At 37.2% G+C, this 22,750-nt stretch overlaps 1 protein-coding gene across 2 annotated transcripts; it reads left to right on the top strand.

Annotated features, from left to right (window-relative positions):
• Positions 1-166: 166 nt before the first annotated feature.
• Positions 167-21,944, top strand: LOC117330650. 2 transcript variants are annotated; one of them, XM_033889083.1, is made up of 5 exons: positions 167-335; positions 11,128-11,308; positions 11,957-12,170; positions 17,735-17,963; positions 20,294-21,944. In XM_033889083.1, exons 1-5 carry the CDS (start codon positions 189-191, stop codon positions 21,002-21,004), a joined length of 1,482 nt encoding a protein of 493 aa, XP_033744974.1. In that variant the 5' UTR covers positions 167-188; the 3' UTR covers positions 21,005-21,944. The 2 variants fall into 2 exon arrangements, with proteins under 2 accessions (XP_033744974.1, XP_033744975.1); XM_033889084.1 differs by having other exon boundaries at positions 11,957-12,166; positions 17,737-17,963.
• The last annotated feature ends 806 nt before the right edge of the window (positions 21,945-22,750 follow it).

Raw genomic sequence — 22,750 nt, forward strand, 5'->3', positions numbered from 1 at the left:
TTGGTAGGCAAATATAGTCTTATCCTATCACATTTAGACAGGAATGTATCAATGTAACCTCATGTCTATATAATAATGATACATGTTTCCTCATTCATTTACTTTATCTGTATACGGCATTGTTGACAATTTTATGTTAACAAATTGGTTTTGGCTCAATTAATTAAAAGTAAGCACCCCACAACAAAATGGAGAAACGATGCGGTTGCCTGGCTTTACTCATAGGATGTTTTTACGTAAATGCTGTGTTGTCACATGATGTAACTGTCGCCACCTGTAATCTATGGAACGTCATGTTCAACTGGAGTGTCAGGAAGTACAGAATAGCGCAAATGGTATAAATGACAGTATGTTAATCAACTGTTAGGGACAGGCCTATTTGCCAGATTGTCTCCCTTGTGCCAAGTCTATGGGACTGTTCGTTTATATGCGGACAAACCGGTTCGACAGTTTTTAAATGTTATATTTCAAACATATATCTTGACGGACCTGCAAATGTTAAAACAGGCCTTGGGAGTCTTTGTCAAAATTCGCCTGAAAACAATATGAAATCGCCAGGTCCGTCTTTAGACTTTATTTAAAAAAAGGACAACACCGATCTAACTGCAGGTTTGGGAAATCTACCATTTTCAGCTATATAGCTGATTTCAGCTTCTCTAGCTAAACATAGCTACTATCGATAGCTGGATTCAGCTACTTCAAAACAATTTACCTGTTGACGTGTCAAATACACAAAGTTGCCTGTGCACTGCAAAATGATCGGGTACGCCATCCTACCAGACACAGTATTTAAACAACTTCCATGAATATATATAAAATATAAAAAAAAAAAAACCGATATCGTTTATATTCGTGAAAGTTGTTAAAATACTGTGTCTGGTAGGGTGGCGTACTCGATCATTTTGCGGCGCATGTGACTTTGTGTATTTGACACGTCAACAGGTAAATTGTTTTGAAGTAGCTGAATCCAGCTATCGATAGTAGCTATGTTTAGCTAGAGTAGCTGAAAATGGCAGATTTCCCCAACCTGAACTGGACCAACCGTTTGGATCGCAAAAACGAAAATGGCCTATGTCTAGGATTCTATAGGATATTCAACAATTGAAGATAATTGTCAAATTCCTATATATATTTCTTAAAAAATCTTATTTACATTTCTATGTTTTATTGATAAAATTCAATCATTAGATTATTGCATGTGATTATGAAAGGTGCAAGTATCCCTTGTACATGTGTAACGGGACTGGACTGGGCCAATCATCGTGACCAGGTAGCTCAATTGGTAGAGCATCCGGCTAGTGTTCAGAGGTCCCGAATTCGAACCCTGGTCTGGCCGCTACATTTTCTCCTCTCCTGTTACAAAATTGGTGCCCAACTGAAATACCCATGATGGTATAATGGTCTCGTGTGTCTTCGAGGGCGAAGACTTGAAAAAAGGAGGGAGGTGTGTAGTGGAACTGGACTGGGTCGATCATCGGTGACCATGCAGGTAGCTCAATTGGTGGAGCATCCGGCTAGTGTTCAGAGGTCCTGGGTTCGAACACCAGTCTGGCCTCTACATTTTCTCCTCTCCTGTAACACATGTATAGCTACCTACACTTAGATCTTATAATTATCTTTTCTGAAGGCATTACTGCTTTGTTAACATGGTCTCTCATAGGTACATTATAGCCAAACTATATTTCTAAACCTTACTTTGTACTTTGACTGTGGCTTTTATTTGTTTTTGAAAAGAACAATGAAGTTTTTGCATTAACATGTAAAAGTTCTGGCACCAGACACCATAAGTGTGACCTCATTATAGCTAGTGATTTTAGGTCCATAACTCTATGGTTCTGGCTGCATGCGTTTCATAGCTGGTTACAGATCAGTGAAGGACAACACTTGTGATCAAGTTCAACATTTTATTTAGTACACATGCTAGCTGGCGTCCGGCCCAATATCTCATACCAAATTAAATATATATCCACTCAATGGTCCACCCTTGGATAAATACACACAGGAATAACCTGACTATGATCATGACATGCCTATAATGAGAAAAGAAAATGAAAAAAAAACCCACCCAAATTAACCATGGAATTACTGAGTATATCATGGTTACAATGAGAAAAATACCATCCAACCCAGAATAATATAGACGTCTAGGTCAAAATGTATTGCCTATACCTGACTCTATAGAAGAAGAAAGACGAGCCAGCCAGCTATGTAAAAGCCTCTGCCAGACTGTCATATGATACTTCAATGCAGAGCTGTAGCCTTTATCGCTAAATTTAATTGTATTCCTTGAAATGCATATGCAACATGTTATAAGACTATGTAAAGACTTAAAATGTATAGAGTGGTGTATAGGTAAGGTAATTTTTAATAAACATATACAAAAAATATTAGCCAATCAAAAACGTCAGATTATGCGGTATAATCTATATGGAGCTGTTAATTACAACATTCATGCTGGTTAACAGGATGTAAATATGGAAATGTGTACTATAACATTGAGTGTTTAAAACCCAAGCCTTTTACATACATAATTAATATCTATTATAAATGATTTTGATATGATTTGTGCACAGCTGCAGTGAAGCAACAATATACATGTATAACGTTCACTCCAAAAGAACACAATCACTGTCTATCAACACCACTAGAAATACAATTAGCTTCACAATTCAAGTTACTTGTGATGACCTTGAAGTAGTTGAGCTGACTATGCTTTGAGACATCAGTAAATGCATACTGAGAAATCTACATGTAACATGTGCATTCATGCATACCGATAAGTGAACCTAAAACCACCTAAATTGTATACAGGTAGCTAATTGACAGGTAGCGATATAGCTCTGCCTTTCGATACACAGATGACACATGTGTTCAGTTTACCTAAAACTCAGGTTCAGTTGACTTTAAAGAAACCATGCAATGAAGACAGGTGTTTTATATAAAACAAAATTTACTTTATTTAATAACAGAACAACAACTACAAATATATATAACACCTCAAAGTAAAACCAACTTCCACACTGCATACACTAAAACTTCTACTATCCACACTACATACACTAAAACTTCTACTATCCACACTGCATACACTAAAACTTCTACTATCCACACTACATACACTAAAACTTCTACTATCCACACTACATACACTAAAAATTCTACTACAACACTACATACACTAAAACTTCTACTATCCACACTACATACACTAAAACTTCTACTATCCACACTAAATACACTAAAACTTCTACTATCCACACTACATATACTAAAACTTCTACTATCCACACTACATACACTAAAACTTCTACTATCTACACTACATACACTAAAACATCTACTATCCACACTACAACACTAACACTTCTACTATCTACACTACATACACTAAAACCTCTACTATCCACATTACATACACTAAAACTTCTACTATCCACACTACATACACTAAAACCTCTACTATACACACTACATACACTAAAACTTCTACTATCCACACTACATACACTAAAACTTCAACTATCCACACTACACACACTAAAACTTCTACTATCCACACTACATACACTAAAACTTCTACTGTCCACACTACATACACTAAAACTTCTACTATCCACACTACATACACTAAAACGTCTACTATCCACACTACATACACTAAAACTTCTACTATCCACACTACATACACTAAAACTTCTACTGTCCACACTACATACACTAAAACTTCTACTATCCACACTACATACACTAAAACTTCTACTATCGACACTACATACAATAAAACCTCTACTATCCATACTACATACACTAAAACTTCTACTATCCACACTACATACACTAAAACTTCTACTATCCACACTACATACACTAAAACCTCTACTATCCACACTACATACACTAAAACTTCTACTATCCACACTACATACACTAAAACTTCTACTATCCACACTTCATACACTAATACTTTTACTATCCACACTACACACACTAAAACTTTTACTATCCACACTACACACACTAAAACTTCTACTATCCACACTACATACACGAAAACTTATAATAATAATACTTCATACACTAAAACTTCTACTATCCCCACTACATACACTAAAACCTCTACTATCCACACTACATACACTAAAACGTCTACTATCCATACTACATACACTAAAACGTCTACTGTCCACACTACATACACTAAAACTTCTACTATCCACACTACATACACTAAAACTTCTACTATCCACACTACATACACTTAAACTTCTACTGTCCACACTACATACACTAAAACTTCTACAACACTACATACACTAAAACTTCTACTATCCACACTACATACACTTAAACTTCTACTATCCACACTACATACACTAAAGTTTCTACTCTCCACACTACATACACTAAAACTTCTACTATCCACACTACAACACTAAAACTTCTACTATCCACACTGCATACACTAAAACTTCTACTATCCACACTACATACACTAAAACTTCTACTATCCACACTACATACACTAAAACTTGTACTATCCACACTATATACACTAACACTTCTACTATCCACACTACATAGACTAAAACTTCTACTATCCACACTAAATACACTAAAACTTCTACTATCCACACTACATACACTAAAACTTCTACTATCCACACTACATACACTAAAACTTCTACTATCCACACTACATACACTAAAACTTCTACTATCCACACTACATACACTTAAACTTCTACTATCCACACTACATACACTAAAACTTCTACTATCCACACTACATACACTAAAACTTCTACTGTCCACACTACATACACTAAAACTTCTACTATCCACACTACATACACTAAAACCTCTACTATCCACACTACATACACTAAAACTTCTACTATCCACACTACATACACTTAAACTTCTACTATCCACACTACATACACTAAAACTTCTACTGTCCACACTACATACACAAAAACTTCTACTATCCACACTACATACACTAAAACTTCTACTATCCACACTACATACACTAAAACTTCTACTGTCCACACTAAATACACTAAAACTTCTACTATCCACACTATATACACTAAAACTTCTACTATCCACACTACATACACTAAAACTTCTACTATCCACACTACATACACTAAAACTTCTACTATCCATACTACATACACTAAAACTTCTACTGTCCACACTACATACACTAAAACTTCTACTGTCCACACTACATACACTAAAACTTCTACTATCCACACTACATACACTAAAACTTCTACTATCCACACTACATACACTCAAACTTCTACTATCCACACTACATACACTAAAACTTCTACTGTCCACACTACATACACAAAAACTTCTACTATCCACACTACATACACTAAAACTTCTACTATCCACACTACATACACTAAAACTTCTACTGTCCACACTAAATACACTAAAACTTCTACTATCCACACTATATACACTAAAACTTCTACTATCCACACTACATACACTAAAACTTCTACTATCCACACTACATACACTAAAACTTCTACTATCCATACTACATACACTTAAACTTCTACTGTCCACACTACATACACTAAAACTTCTACTGTCCACACTACATACACTAAAACTTCTACTATCCACACTACATACACTAAAACTTCTACTATCCACACTACATACACTCAAACTTCTACTATCCACACTACATACACTAAAACTTCTACTATCCACACTACATACACTAAAACTTCTACTATCCACACTACATACACTTAAACTTCTACTATCCACACTAAATACACTAAAACTTCTACTGTCCACACTACATACACTAAAACTTCTACTATCCACACTACATACACTAAAACTTCTACTGTCCACACTAAATACACTAAAACTTCAACTATCCACACTACACACACTAAAACTTCTACTATCCACACTAAATACACTAAAACCTCTACTATCCACACTACATACACTAAAACTTCTACTATCCACACTACATACACTAAAACTTCTACTACAACACTACATACACTAAAACTTCTACTATCCACACTACATACACTAAAACTTCTACTATCCACACTACAACACTAAAACTTCTACTATCCACACTACATACACAAAAACTTCTACTATCCATACTACATACACTTAAACTTCTACTGTCCACACTACATACACTAAAACTTCTACAACACTACATACACTAAAACTTCTACTATCCACACTACATACACTTAAACTTCTACTACAACACTACATACACTAAAACTTCTACTATCCACACTACATACACTAAAACTTCTACTATCCACACTACACACACTAAAACTTCTACTATCCACACTAAATACACTAAAACCTCTACTATCCACACTACATACACTAAAACTTCTACTATCCACACTACATACACTAAAACTTCTACTACAACACTACATACACTAAAACTTCTACTATCCACACTACATACACTAAAACTTCTACTATCCACACTACAACACTAAAACTTCTACTATCCACACTACATACACAAAAACTTCTACTATCCATACTACATACACTTAAACTTCTACTGTCCACACTACATACACTAAAACTTCTACAACACTACATACACTAAAACTTCTACTATCCACACTACATACACTTAAACTTCTACTACAACACTACATACACTAAAACTTCTACTATCCACACTACATACACTAAAACTTCTACTACAACACTACATACACTAAAACTTCTACTATCCACACTACATACACTAAAACTTCTACTGTCCACACTACATACACTAAAACTTCTACTATCCACACTACATACACTAAAACTTCTACTGTCCACACTAAATACACTAAAACTTCAACTATCCACACTACACACACTAAAACTTCTACTGTCCACACTACATACACTAAAACTTCTACTATCCACACTACATACACTAAAACTTCTACTATCCACACTACATACACTAAAACTTCTACTATCCACACTACATACACTAAAACTTCTACTATCCACACTACATACACTAAAACTTCTACTATCCACACTACATACACTAAAGTTTCTACTCTCCACACTAAATACACTAAAACTTCTACTATCCACACTATATACACTAAAACTTCTACTATCCACACTACATACACTAAAACTTCTACTATCCACACTACATACACTAAAACTTCTACTATCCACACTACATACACTAAAACTTCTACTGTCCACACTACATACACTAAAACTTCTACTGTCCACACTACATACACTAAAACTTCTACTATCCACACTACATACACTAAAACTTCTACTATCCACACTACATACACTAAAACTTCTACTATCCACACTACATACACTAAAACTTCTACTATCCACACTACATACACTAAAACTTCTACTATCCACACTACATACACTAAAACTTCTACTGTCCACACTACATACACAAAAACTTCTACTATCCACACTACATACACTAAAACTTCTACTATCCACACTAAATACACTAAAACTTCTACTGTCCACACTACATACACTAAAACTTCTACTATCCACACTACATACACTAAAACTTCTACTGTCCACACTAAATACACTAAAACTTCAACTATCCACACTACACACACTAAAACTTCTACTATCCACACTAAATACACTAAAACCTCTACTATCCACACTACATACACTAAAACTTGTACTATCCACACTACATACACTAAAACTTCTACTACAACACTACATACACTAAAACTTCTACTATCCACACTACATACACTAAAACTTCTACTATCCACACTACAACACTAAAACTTCTACTATCCACACTACATACACAAAAACTTCTACTATCCATACTACATACACTTAAACTTCTACTGTCCACACTACATACACTAAAACTTCTACAACACTACATACACTAAAACTTCTACTATCCACACTACATACACTTAAACTTCTACTACAACACTACATACACTAAAACTTCTACTATCCACACTACATACACTAAAGTTTCTACTCTCCACACTACATACACTAAAACTTCTACTATCCACACTACATACACTAAAACTTCTACTATCCACACTACATACACAAAAACTTCTACTATCCATACTACATACACTAAAACTTCTACTATCCACACTACATACACTAAAACTTCTACTATCCACACTACATACACTAAAACTTCTACTATCCACACTACATACACTAAAACTTCTACTATCCACACTACATACACAAAAACTTCTACTATCCACACTTCATACACTAAAACTTCTACTATCCACACTACATACACTAAAACTTCTACTATCCACACTACATACACTAAAACTTCTACTATCCACACTACATACACTAAAACTTCTACTGTCCACACTACATACACTAAAACTTCTACTGTCCACACTAAATACACTAAAACTTCTACTATCCACACTACATACACTAAAACTTCTACTATCCACACTACATACACTAAAACTTCTACTATCCACACTACATACACTAAAACGTCTACTATCCACACTACATACACTAAAACTTCTACTATCCACACTACATACACTAAAACTTCTACTATCCACACTACATACACTAAAACTTCTACTATCCACACTACATACACTAAAACTTCTACTATCCACACTACATACACTAAAACTTCTACTGTCCACACTACATACACTAAAACTTCTACTGTCCACACTACATACACTAAAACTTCTACTGTCCACACTACATACACTAAAACTTCTACTATCCACACTACATACACTAAAACTTCTACTATCCACACTACATACACTAAAACTTCTACTATCCACACTACATACACTTAAACTTCTACTGTCCACACTACATACACTAAAACTTCTACTGTCCACACTACATACACTAAAACTTCTACTGTCCACACTACATACACTAAAACTTCTACTGTCCACACTACATACACTAAAACTTCTACTATCCACACTACATACACTAAAACTTCTACTGTCCACACTAAATACACTAAAACTTCAACTATCCACACTACACACACTAAAACTTCTACTATCCACACTAAATACACTAAAACCTCTACTATCCACACTACATACACTAAAACTTGTACTATCCACACTACATACACTAAAACTTCTACTATCCACACTACATACACTAAAGTTTCTACTCTCCACACTACATACACTAAAACTTCTACTATCCACACTACAACACTAAAACTTCTACTATCCACACTACATACACAAAAACTTCTACTATCCATACTACATACACTAAAACTTCTACTATCCACACTACATACACTAAAACTTCTACTATCCACACTACATACACTAAAACTTCTACTATCCACACTACATACACAAAAACTTCTACTATCCACACTTCATACACTAAAACTTCTACTATCCACACTACATACACTAAAACTTCTACTATCCACACTACATACACTAAAACTTCTACTATCCACACTACATACACTAAAACTTCTACTGTCCACACTACATACACTAAAACTTCTACTGTCCACACTAAATACACTAAAACTTCTACTATCCACACTACATACACTAAAACTTCTACTATCCACACTACATACACTAAAACTTCTACTATCCACACTACATACACTAAAACGTCTACTATCCACACTACATACACTAAAACTTCTACTATCCACACTACATACACTAAAACGTCTACTATCCACACTACATACACTAAAACTTCTACTATCCACACTACATACACTAAAACTTCTACTATCCACACTACATACACTAAAACTTCTACTATCCACACTACATACACTAAAACTTCTACTATCCACACTACATACACTTAAACTTCTACTGTCCACACTACATACACTAAACTTCTACTGTCCACACTACATACACTAAAACTTCTACTGTCCACACTACATACACTAAAACTTCTACTGTCCACACTACATACACTAAAACTTCTACTATCCACACTACATACACTAAAACTTGTACTATCCACACTATATACACTAAAACTTCTACTATAACACTATTAGGGAAGTACAACTAAACTGCCTTTCAAAAACGTGCCAGCCAATGGCTTCTACACTGTCATCCAACTACAATGTACCTTCCCCGACATACTTACTACATTCACACATACATGTATAAGCTGTCACACTTTGCCATCACAATGGTGCACATTGATAAGTATAAAATCACAATATCAATATATACAAGGGTAAAATACTCAATTATTACCACTCAAAAATCTCCCAAAACTAGTTAGAGACTCATGCTCGATATATCCTACACTCTGGACACAAAAACATGGACTGGACATCAATTTGTAATTGTATGTAGAATTTCAATTATATAGCTAACTTTCTTGGTCCCCAAAGAGATTCGTTATAAAGGTATAAACTGTACATGCATATGAAGGAAATCTTAATTGGTTTTTAGTATTTAACTTTAGGAATTATGTGATACCCCACTGAATGTGCAATGCACACAGTTTCTCACAAAAAGGCATAAAATGGCACCCACAGTTTGAAAATATATCAGATGATAACATCAGATGAAAAAATATACATAGCCTCCAATAATAAGCATTTACATGTACATTGTATGTTGACTAATTTCAGACAATTGAAATTAAAAAAAAATAAATAAAAGAAGAAACTCAAGCTTTCGGAGGGTGCACATGGTAATAGCATAATGGGTGTGACTTTTGTTGTTGTACACAAATATAAAAGATAGCCTATTCTTGTTCTATATTGATCATGATTACTCTTAAAAGTCTTTTTCAGAAAATAAAGCACCTTCAACTAACTAAATTTTTTTTTTCAACTCAGGTTCTAAATTCTAAAGGGGACTTTGACTATATACATGTAATATGGAAATATACTATAGGGAACTATGAAAATGAATAACATATGAAAAAAATTGTGATGATGGTGTTCAACTTAGCCATAATCTATCATGTTTAATTGTTATAACTCTTTGGTTGCAGCTAATGTATTCTTCAATAAACTTATTTTAAAATCAATGTTACAGTCAGTATTTTCTTGTATAACAGATAAATGACGCTAAGCCAGATGTAGTGGCTTTCCAGGAAGTAAGATTCCATGCAGATAGGGGTGGAAACCAGATAATGGAACTCCAGGAGCTATTGCCGGACTACAAATGGAGACTGTTTCAGGAAGCTAACGAAGTTCACAAACCCAAGGGAGCTCACTGGCCGGGCTGGGAGAAGGAAGGTTAAATACTCCAAATTTCTTGATAAAAAAGTGTAGTCTAAAGTAAATTGAAAAATTAGATAAAATTTCAAAAACAAGATGGCTGACAAGAGGCCATTTTGAATATTGACAGTTGAGGGTTGTTATCGCTATTTCCAAGAAAGTTCTTCTGGAGTTAGTTTAAGTTTGTTAACCCTATTTCTCGGGAGATTTCTCAACTGGAGTGTAAGAGTTTGAGTTTGGTTTGCCAGCACAAGGCTTTTTGATCATACTGCACATAAAAAGTAACAAATTTTAAGGTGTTGTAAATCTTTTTCATCACGCCATCATGAAAATGTGTCTAGAAATTGATGATGTTATCAATTTGTGACATGGTTACGCTACTAAAAATGACGATATGGTTCAAGATTTTCTTATAGGAAATGGATATATCTATAGATAGATGCCCAAATGATAAAATATATTGCATTTAAAAAAAAATTAAAAAAAAAAAAAAAAAAATTTACATAAAGTTGTAACTCAAAAATATATATGATACCCTATTCTTGTTCTATATTGATCATGATTACCCTTATATAACTCAATAGTTCAAATAAAGACTACAGGTTGTAAAAAAAGACATATTGTGAAAAAAATCTGAAATTAATAGATTATACTTGTTTACTCCAGGAATTGGGATCCTGAGTCGAAGACCAATCACATTGTTCTCCAAGCACACATTGCCCCCTGTACCCGGTCCAGACACCAACAGTCGAGTTCTTATATTAGCCAAAGTCTTCATCACTCCACACATTTCTGTCCAAGTCGGCGCTCTACACCTCTCATATGACCGCCGCCAACAGTGTGGAAATACCAAGTCAGTCATTGAACTGATACGAGGTAGGTGTGTCTTTAGTAGGAACCAGAGGAAGCTAAAACATCATTTCAAACTCAATGTAAGAACCAGTATTTTAACAGGACAGTGAAATTTATGATCTAATATTGGCAGTCTTATTACAGCACAATGAAACAGCTACATGTATTCTAGAACATTTTCTTCAGGTTGGTAAAGTAAATATGATAGAAGTTCTATGACGCAACCAATATGATATCTAAGAGTGTGACGTTTCGAAGACTACATTGTCACCTTCATCAGACATTAGTCTCATGAAGGTGACAATGTCTGATGAAGGTGACAGTGTAGTCATTGAAATGTCACACTCTTAGATATCATATTGGTTGTGTCATAGAACTTCTATCATACAATGAAACAGCATTAGCTTATAGTCTATGGGACAAGAAATTAACATGTTTGCCTCAGATATGTGTGGGCTTATTACCAGACATGACTTAAATATATATATACTGCCCAATAAATTCATGAGACAGATTATGTATAGTTCCTTTAAGATTTCTGGCTACCAGAGAGCAATAACAGAGGTTGTGTTATAATAGTGGTGACCGTTACTTGGTCCGGTGCCTCTGGGCTACAATCCTGAAGGACAGGGATTGAGATGGTCCAGCGCCTCTGAGCTACAATCCTGAAGGACAGGGATTGAAATAGTCCAGTGCCTCTGGGCTACAATCCTGAAGGACAGGGATTGAGATGGTCCAGTGCATCTAGGCTACAATCCTGAAGGACAGGGATTGAGATGGTCCAGCGCCTCTGGGCTACAATCCTGAAGGACAGGGATTGAGATGGTCCAGTGCCTCTAGGCTACAATCCTGAAGGACAGGGATTGAGATGGTCCAGTACCTCTGGGCTACAATCCTGAAGGACAGGGATTGAGATGGTCCAGTGCCTCTAGGCTACAATCCTGAAGGACAGGGATTGAGATGATCCAGTGCCTCTAGGCTACAATCCTGAAGGACAGGGATTGAGATGGTCCAGTGCCTCTAGGCTACAATCCTGAAGGACAGGGATTGAGATGGTCCAGTGCCTCTAGGCTACAATCCTGAAGGACAGGGATTGAGATGGTCCAGTGCCTCTGGGCTACAATCCTGAAGGACAGGGATTGAGATGGTCCAGTGCCTCTGGGCTACAATCCTGAAGGACAGGGATTGAGATGGTCCAGTGCCTCTGGGCTACAATCCTGAAGGACAGGGATTGAGATGGTCCAGTGCCTCTAGGCTACAATCCTGAAGGACAGGGATTGAGATGGTCCAGTGCCTCTGGGCTACAATCCTGAAGGACAGGGATTGAGATGGTCCAGTGCCTTTGGGCTACAATCCTGAAGGACAGGGATTGAGATGGTCCAGTGCCTCTGGGCTACAATCCTGAAGGACAGGGATTGTGATGGGCCAGTGCCTCTAGGCTACAATCCTGAAGGACAGGGATTGAGATGGTCCAGTGCCTCTAGGCTACAATCTTGAAGGACATTGAGTGAGATGGTCCAGTGCCTCTGAGCTACAATCATGAAGGACAAGGATTGAGATGGTCCAGTGCATCTGGGCTACAATCCTGAAGGACAGGGATTGAGATGGTCCAGTGCCTCTGGGCTACAATCCTGAAGGACAGGGATTGAGATGGTCCAGTGCCTCTGGGCTACAATCCTGAAGGACAGGGATTGAGATGGTCCAGTGCCTCTGGGCTACAATCCTGAAGGACAGGGATTGAGATGGTCCAGTGCCTCTAGGCTACAATCCTGAAGGACAGGGATTGAGAGAAGATTCCAAAGAATTGTCTGTTATCCACTGCATAATGAAAGAAACAATTACTCAAAGACACAATGAGGTTTTGTTTATGGTAATTGATCTTATAAACTCAATTACCTCTAAGGCTCTTTAAGTCCAAGGGAAAGAGTATGGGTGTGCATAATTAAAGTTCATAGAAAGATTGCTTACCTCACTGACTTATTAAATTGAATATACCAAGTAACCTTAAGTTGTTTATCACAAGACTCTGTTTCAGAAAAGTGAAGAAAATGCATTTTTGAAAAAAAATAATAAATCCATAGTTTTGTAGGGAAACTTTTCCCTGTATAATGTAAATGGTTTACTTAAGCACACAAGTACTCCTCATGATTATTGTAAGGACACAGACACAGTGCACTTATTAGGTGTATTTTCTTGAAATTTAATGGTATTTGCAAATAAGCCAGTAGCCACTGCCGTCTAATACCCCCTTTATTTTTGTAGACTCGTCAGCTTTAAAATAGTGAGTTAAATAGAGGTTACACAAGTAGTTGTTTGATATGGAATTTATTTCACTCGAGTAAGCTATAGCTTTATCGAGTGTTTTTTGAAACTTTTAAAAGAAAACGTACAAGTGTGAAATAAATTCCATATCCAAAAATCATGAGTCATGTGACCTGTTCATGTAGGCAAATAAGGTATACAAGTTCAGATCAAAGTTCAATTTCTTGATCAATCAAAAGACTGGAGCGTTATCTTCCACTAGTGGAATATAACATAATTTCTACCACAATACCCTGTGTTATTCAACTATCAGACCATCAGTTAATCATTACAGCTGTTGATTAACAATCTGTTTATACCACACGTGGTATAAACTCTGTACGCATTTTGATTGGCTAACACAGTGAACTTTGACCCAAGCTGCAATTGTTATTGACGTCATCAATAATCTAATGACGTCACATCACCGGGTCCCGGACGTCACTGGTACACTTTATTTGCATACGCGAAATTATACTTGGCCACGTTTCCCTTTGATTCAAGCCGATATTATTGTGGTAGAAACAGGTCACACGACTCGAAATTGTTGGATATGGAATTTATTTCACACTCGTAAGTTATTTTTTAAAAGTTGCAAAAAACACTCGCTAAAGCTTGTGTCTTTTGTAACTTTAAAAAAATAACTTACTCGTGTGAAATAAATTCCATATCCAACAACCACTCGTTGTGTAACCTCTATAAATCCATTTTTTTAAAGTTACAAAAGACACAAGCTTTATCGAGTGTTTTTAGCTCACCTGGCCCGAAGGGCCGGTGAGCTTATGGCATGGCGCAGCGTCCGTCGTCCGTCGTCCGTCCGTCAACTTTTCCTTTAAATCGCTACTAGTCCTAAACTACTCAGTGGATTTTGACCAAATTTGGTCTGAAGCATCCTTGGGTGAAGGGGAACCAATTTTGTATAAACGGTGGGTCTGGCCCCCCAGGGGCCTTAGGGGCGGGGCCCAATAGGGGAAATATAGCAAATTCTTTAAAATCCTTCTTCTTCTGTAGAAATGAAGGGATTTGATTCATATTTGGTCTGAAGCATCCTTGGATGAAGGGGAACCAATTTTGTATAAACGGTGGGTCTGGCCCCCCAGGGGTCTTAGGGGCGGGGCCCAATAGGGGAAATATAGCAAATTCTTTAAAATCCTTCTTCTTCTGTAGAAATGAAGGGATTTGATTCATATTTGGTCTGAAGCATCCTTGGGTGAAGGGGAACCAATTTTGTATAAACGGTGGGTCTGGCCCCCCAGGGGCCTTAGGGGCGGGGCCCAATAGGGGAAATATAGCAAATTCTTCAAAATCCTTCTTCTTCTGTAGAAATGAAGGGATTTGATTCATATTTGGTCTGAAGCCTCCTTGGGTGAAGGGGAACCAATTTTGTATAAACAGTGGGTCTGGCCCCCCAGGGGCCGTAGGGGTGGGGCCCAATAGGGGAAATATAGCAAATTCTTTAAAATCCTTCTTCTTCTGTAGAAATGAAGGGATTTGATTCATATTTGGTTTGAAGCATCCTTCGGTGAAGGGGAACCAATTTTGTATAAACGGTGGGTCTGGCCCCCCAGGGGCCGTAGGGGTGGGGCCCAATAGGGGAAATATAGCAAATTCTTTAAAATCCTTCTTCTTCTGTAGAAATGAAGGGATTTGATTCATATTTGGTCTGAAGCATCCTTGGGTGAAGGGGAACCAATGTTCTGAAGCATCCTTGGGTGAAGGGGAACCAATTTTGTATAAACGGTGGGTCTAGCCTCCCAGGGACCTGAGGGGTGGGGCCCAATAGGGGAATATAGCATATTTTTTAAAATCCTTCTTCTTCTGCAGGAATAAAGGGATTTGATCCATGTTTGGTCTGAAGCATCCTTGGGTGAAGGGGAACCAATTTTGTATAAACTTTGTGTCTGGCCTCCCAGGGGCCTGGGGGGTGGGGCCCAATAGGGGAATATAGCATATTCTTTAAAATCCTTCTTCTTCTGCAGGAATAAAGGGATTTGATCCATGTTTGGTCTGAAGCATCCTTGGGTGAAGGGGAACCAATTTTGTATAAACGGTGGGTCGGCCTCCCAGGGGCCTTAGGGGCGGGGCCCAATAGGGGAAATATAGCAAATTCTTTGAAATCCTTCTTCTTCCGTAGGAATAAAGGGATTTGATCCATATTTGGTCTGAAACATCCTTGCGTGAAGGGAAACCAATTTTGTATAAATGGTTGGTTTGGCCCCCAGGGGCCTTAGGGGTGGGGCCCAATAGGGGAAATAGGGTTAATCCTTTAAATCGCTACTAGTCATAAAGTTATAAATGAATTTGAACCAAATTTGGTCAGGAACATCATTGGGAGAAGGGGAACAGAGTTTGTATAAATTTTTACTCTGAATCCCCAGGGGCCTGAGGGGCGGGGCCAAATAGAGGAAATAGGGTTAATCATTTAAATCGCTACTAGTCATAAAGTTATGGATGAATTTGAACAGGAACATCCTTGGGAGAAGGGGGAACAGAGTTTGTATAAATTTTTACTCTGAACCCCCAGGGGCCTGAGGAGCGGGGCCAAATAGGGGAATAGAGATTAGTCTTTAAATTGCTACAAGTCATAAAGTTATGAATGAATTAGAACCATATTTGGTCAGGAACATCCTTGGGGGGAGGGGAACAGAGTTTGTATAAATTTTACTCTGAACACCCAGGGGCCTGAGGGGCGGAGTCTAAGAGGCCCAAGGGTCTTTCCCCAGCCTAAGGGACTTAGTTTCTTCAAACACAATTAGGTTGTAAAAATAATCCATAGGGTCTTTCAGTCCCTTAGAGAGTATGCGTATGAATAAATTGAACATGAACATTATTTTGACATTTGGTCAAATCCAACCAGGTGAGCGATACAGGCCCCATGGGCCTCTTGTTTGAAACTTTTAAAAGAAAACGTACGAGTGTGAAATAAATTCCATATCCAAAAATCATGAGTCATGTGACCTGTTTGTGTATGCAAATAAGGTGTACAAGTTCAGATCAAAGTTCAATTTCTTGATCAATCCAAAGACTGGAGGGTTATCTTCCACTAGTGGAATATAACATAATATATCCAACAGTCAGCACATTTATACAATGGCCTGAGAGTGGAATAACACATACAGTGTATTGTGGAAGAATTGAGGTACTTTAATATGCCCTCCAAAAATGTTGATACTAAACTTTTACTCCAGGGGAGGATACTTACCTGAGAATTAATGCTATAAGATTATCAAAATTGAAGTTTATAACATGTTCCTGAGAGTCTGATTAACAATTTGTTCTTGTGTTTTATCCAGATCAGGAAAGTTCCCCTGAACACTTACGGAGTGTTATCCTGGGTGATTTTAACACCTACAATGACTTTGATTGGCCCGTGAAACTGTTCACATCACCAAATCAGAAGACACTATCTGAATGTCACATACAGGATATAAAGTTTCTGGGTGCGAAGGGAAAGGCACCTTGGAGCGACGTTTGGGAGATGGTCGGGCATCCTAGCAGTGGACGAACCTTTAGCAATATGGTAATTTATTTTTTATGTTATTAATGACAATTACTAGTCATTGGAGGTATTGTCCTCATAAGATTGATGAATCAATAGATTTATGAAATGTATTGATCACATAATGTTTGTACTCCATCTGTCAGTCCCCCACCAGTACTACTGGAGGAGACTATAGGTTTGTACTCCATCTGTCAGTCCCCCACCAGTAATATTGGAGGAGACTATAGGTTTGTACTCCATCTGTCGGTCCCCCACCAGTAATATTGGAGGAGACTATAGGTTTGTACTCCATCTGTCAGTCCCCCACCAGTAATACTGAAGGAGACTATAGGTTTGTACTCCATCTGTCAGTCCCCCACCAGTACTACTGGAGGAGACTATAGGTTTGTACTCCATCTGTCAGTCCCCCACCAGTAATACTGGAGGAGACTATAGGTTTGTACTCCATCTGTCAGTCCCCCACCAGTAATACTGAAGGAGACTATAGGTTTGTACTCCATCTGTCAGTCCCCCACCAGTACTACTGGAGGAGACTATAGGTTTGTACTCCATCTGTCAGTCCCCCACCAGTAATACTGGAGGAGACTATAGGTTTGTACTCCATCTGTCGGTCCCCCACCAGTAATACTGGAGGAGACTATAGGTTTGTACTCCATCTGTCGGTCCCCCACCAGTAATACTGGAGGAGACTATAGGTTTGTACTCCATCTGTCGGTCCCCCACCAGTAATACTGGAGGAGACTATAGGTTTGTACTCCATCTGTCAGTCCCCCACCAGTACTACTGGAGGAGACTATAGGTTTGTACTCCATCTACAGTCCCCCACCAGTAATACTGGAGGAGACTATAGGTTTGTACTCCATCTGTCGGTCCCCCACCAGTAATACTGGAGGAGACTATAGGTTTGTACTCCATCTGTCAGTCCCCCACCAGTACTACTGGAGGAGGCTATAGGTTTGTACTCCATCTGTCAGTCCCACACCAGTACTACTGGAGGAGATTATAGGTTTGTACTCCATCTGTCAGTCTCCACCAGTAATACTGAAGGGGACTATAGGTTTGTACTCCATCTGTCAGTCCCCCACCAGTAATACTGGAGGAGACTATAGGTTTGTACTCCATCTGTCAGTCCCCCACCAGTAATACTGGAGGAGACTATAGGTTTGTACTCCATCTGTCAGTCCCCCACCAGTAATACTGGAGGAGACTATAGGTTTGTACTCCATCTGTCAGTCTCCACCAGTAATACTGGAGGAGACTATAGGTTTGTACTCCATCTGTCAGTCCCCCACCAGTAATACTGAAGGGGACTATAGGTTTGTACTCCATCTGCCAGTCCCCCACCAGTACTACTGGAGGAGATTATAGGTTTGTACCTGAGCTAGAGGCAATGGTATTATTCCATCTAAAGATAACACTATCAGACCATACTGCCCTCAAAAGAAGTCAATCTTTCTGGTAGGATATCACACCTACTAATACTTTGCTAATTTCAATACACTATATTTCAATATTAAACTTAATATTTAACCAACCGAGGGCCTGTTAGCATCAGCCATTTTCATCATGTGTCCAGCCCAACAGTACTAGTTACTGTGATATCACAATAGACTCACATAGGGTCTATGTGATACAGAATGTCGTCTCAGTGCCCGACAAGAACAATGGATAAGGGGATGTCACTCTCGTCAAAATGCCATATGAAAAAGTCCAGTGATTTTGGTCTAATAGTTCCCAGCGTTCAAAGCATTGAAAACGGCAGGAAAAGTCATGTTCTAACATTCTTTCACCCACAATTTTGTATTGGAAGACTTACTGGGATGGCATATAGTGCACGAAACATACAAGATAAAAGAAATGTTATTTATAGTTGTATATATATATGAAACAGAAACATTTGCTCTGAAGAGTTATTATTATACATGTGTTAAGTTCCCCACAGTAAACATACTTTGTTCATCATCTCTTATCTTTTTAACTGACTGAACTTACAGTGTCATATTTTGCGGGGTAATATTTTGGGGAATAACATGTTTTTTCATAATAAAATCACTAAATCAGATCACATTGCCAACAACTGGAGTTATTTCCCTTTGTTCATTTTTGTTGACCAAAACCTGGCTATAGGAGGAAGAGATTAAAATTCTAGAAATATATATTTTTTAGTGGTGAATGAAATCCTTTCATACAAAGAACATTTTAAAACAAAGTTATCTACAATTGACAAAGTTTGTTATGAATGGTTTTGAATATTGAATGTGGCCTTGACTGCATTATTAGTAGTAGGAGATTCCAAGTACATGTATATACATGTAGGATTTGATTTGTTTTGTGTATTTTTTTTCCAGCCGACTCCCGGATATGAAAGTAGACCAGACCGCATCTTAGCGACCTCAAATTTCAAAACTCACGGTGTTCACCTCCTTGGGAATGGTACATTTTACAAAACACAGTACCATCAGAGGATAGTGATGTATAGGTTCAGTACTCTTCTCCATTCCTCCTACCTATCATGGTATGGTGTAACAGGGTACCCATGTTATCAGGACTGTGGCCCCCGTGGGTACTGTCGCTGTGGGGTTTGTGTCAGGGGAGACAACTCTATTGGTAAAACCTGTAATTTACCAGATTGTGACGAATGCTCTAGTCGTGTGTTTATCAACACTGTTATATTTGTAATTCTAAATATTTTCACAGTTATTCATTTATTTTATGCAGTCATTTGTCTGCTGATAAGCGGAGCTGATTTTAAAGGTGAAGCTGTTTTCGCGATCTTAGGATGCAACTGTTGCCTGTGTAACCCTGATAATTTTAAATTTGTCAATTTCAACAGTCGAAAATTCCGCATATTCCGTGGACTGCAAAAATGGCCACCGTTTCGACTTCCTCCGTATATACTGTTTTTTATGTCGATGATAAGTGTCATTTCTCTGATAACTGTTGGATGGTGGAACTTTGAACCGAGTCTTGATACAATTTATTCTATAATGGATGAGGAATATTTTCCCTCAGACCATCTGATGGTTGTTGCAAAATTAGAAATTACAGAATCTACTTGATGTGGACCACGTGTCTTTAAAACAATTTCATATTTTATCATCATTGCTCAAACCAAGACTTCAGTACTAAATGTTATGGTTCAAATTTTTGTGGTTTTACAAAAACTTTCATGGACATTATGATAAGAGCAACAACTTATTTTTGATTTTGGAGAAAATTTATATTTGCTGTTGTATCAATTTGATTTAAATCATCTGTCTATGGCTTCTACTATGTAACACAGTAACGATTATTTTAATCAGATTGTAATTTTATTCTATCCTCAGAAATAGAGAAAAATGTGTCCTCCAAAAAATTTAATTGAAATGCTTCATACAATTGTACTTATCAAAGATCAGATAAAAGTTCTTAAGTAATGAAAGATTAACAAAATTATGTGCACAAAGTTGATCTAACTCAAAATCATTGTTGATCTTGTCATTTGAAATTTCATTCTCACATTTTCACGTTTTCATATAAATTCACTTAAGTTCTCGGATAGCAGCAATACACTGTATAAATTTTATACATAATTGTTTAATTTGTTCATTAAAGTAGATTTGTAATACAAATAAATCTGTGATAGCTAATTGAGGGAGGATTTACCTTGTAGATTTTGTATATATGTGTATGATATTACTATTTATTCTACATTTGATTGAATGTCAAAGCTCAACCTTGATGTTGTCTATTTGTCATCTGAATGTTTACTTGTAATGTTTATTGTAAATATGATATGAATTTATCTGATATGTGTTGAACTGCTGGTTAACATTCCATAATCAAAATTTTATTTCAAGATTTTTTTTTGTGTTTTTTTTTATATTTGTTTTTTTGTTTTTTTTCCCCCGAGGTCATGTTGTTTGATGCAGCATCCCCCATTGGTTGTCTGTTGTGTCTGTCTGTTTGTCTCCTACATCAACATCCTTGAAAACTAAATAAAGTACATGTAATTGAAAATTGGTTTGTTTGGTTTGTTTTTGTTTAACGTCCTATTAACAGCCAGGGTCATTTAAGGACGTGCCAGGTTTTGGAGGTGGAGGAAAGCCGGAGTACCCGGAGAAAAACCACCGGCCTACGGTCAGTACCTGGTAATTGAAAATTCTATACCTTAGACTTTATTATTGTCAATATTATATCGAGGACAAAGGTAAACTTTATGAATGGCTTTTGTCACAGGTCTGGGTAAGATGTAAATTACCCGGGTTCAGAGGTCACAATATAATCTATGTAGAAATACAGGACCTTGACATTTGACCTATCAAGGTTGTAAAGATTTTAAGTATGCTAACACTTCAAACATGGGAAAGGGTTAACATTCTAAGAGTTGTTAATGCACAAATCAGTATCTTGGGTAAGAAGGTTACATTGTACCTGGACAAATTTCTTCTGTACAAAGGTCTATTTTAATCGCTCCAATCGTGTAGGCTGATCTTGTATATATGGCAAAGATTTTTTGATCAAGCCCAACAATATTTGAGAGATTTATTAGAAGAGACTTCAAAATGTTTTTATGTAAACATAAGTATTGTAGACAATTTTTCCATTCAGTTTTATCTAACATCGTAGACAGAAAGATTGAGGCAATGGGAACAATCATCTACACGTTCTGCAAGGAAAGATTTGGAGTTAAGGGAAAGCAGAGGTATTCTTAAAACAGAATTATCCCAAACAGAAGACAGGATACCATACAACGACTCGGAAGAGAACTGAAAGCTGTCACAAGACAGTATAGGAAAGCAAGTGAAGTCGAGAGGATAGGACTA

Source organism: Pecten maximus, chromosome 7 (genome assembly GCF_902652985.1).
Source record: "Pecten maximus chromosome 7, xPecMax1.1, whole genome shotgun sequence".
In the NCBI taxonomy this organism is placed as follows: domain Eukaryota; kingdom Metazoa; phylum Mollusca; class Bivalvia; order Pectinida; family Pectinidae; genus Pecten; species Pecten maximus.

Bases quoted from the DNA above. Each gene is read 5' to 3' on its own strand.
- LOC117330650 (XM_033889083.1), top strand. From the start codon at position 189: ATGGAGAAACGATGCGGTTGCCTGGCTTTACTCATAGGATGTTTTTAC. The intron at 12,171-17,734 runs GTGTGTCTTTAG...TGTGTTTTATCC, and splicing joins ATTGAACTGATACGAGGTAG to AGATCAGGAAAGTTCCCCTG. The intron at 17,964-20,293 runs GTAATTTATTTT...TTTTTTTTCCAG, and splicing joins GACGAACCTTTAGCAATATG to CCGACTCCCGGATATGAAAG.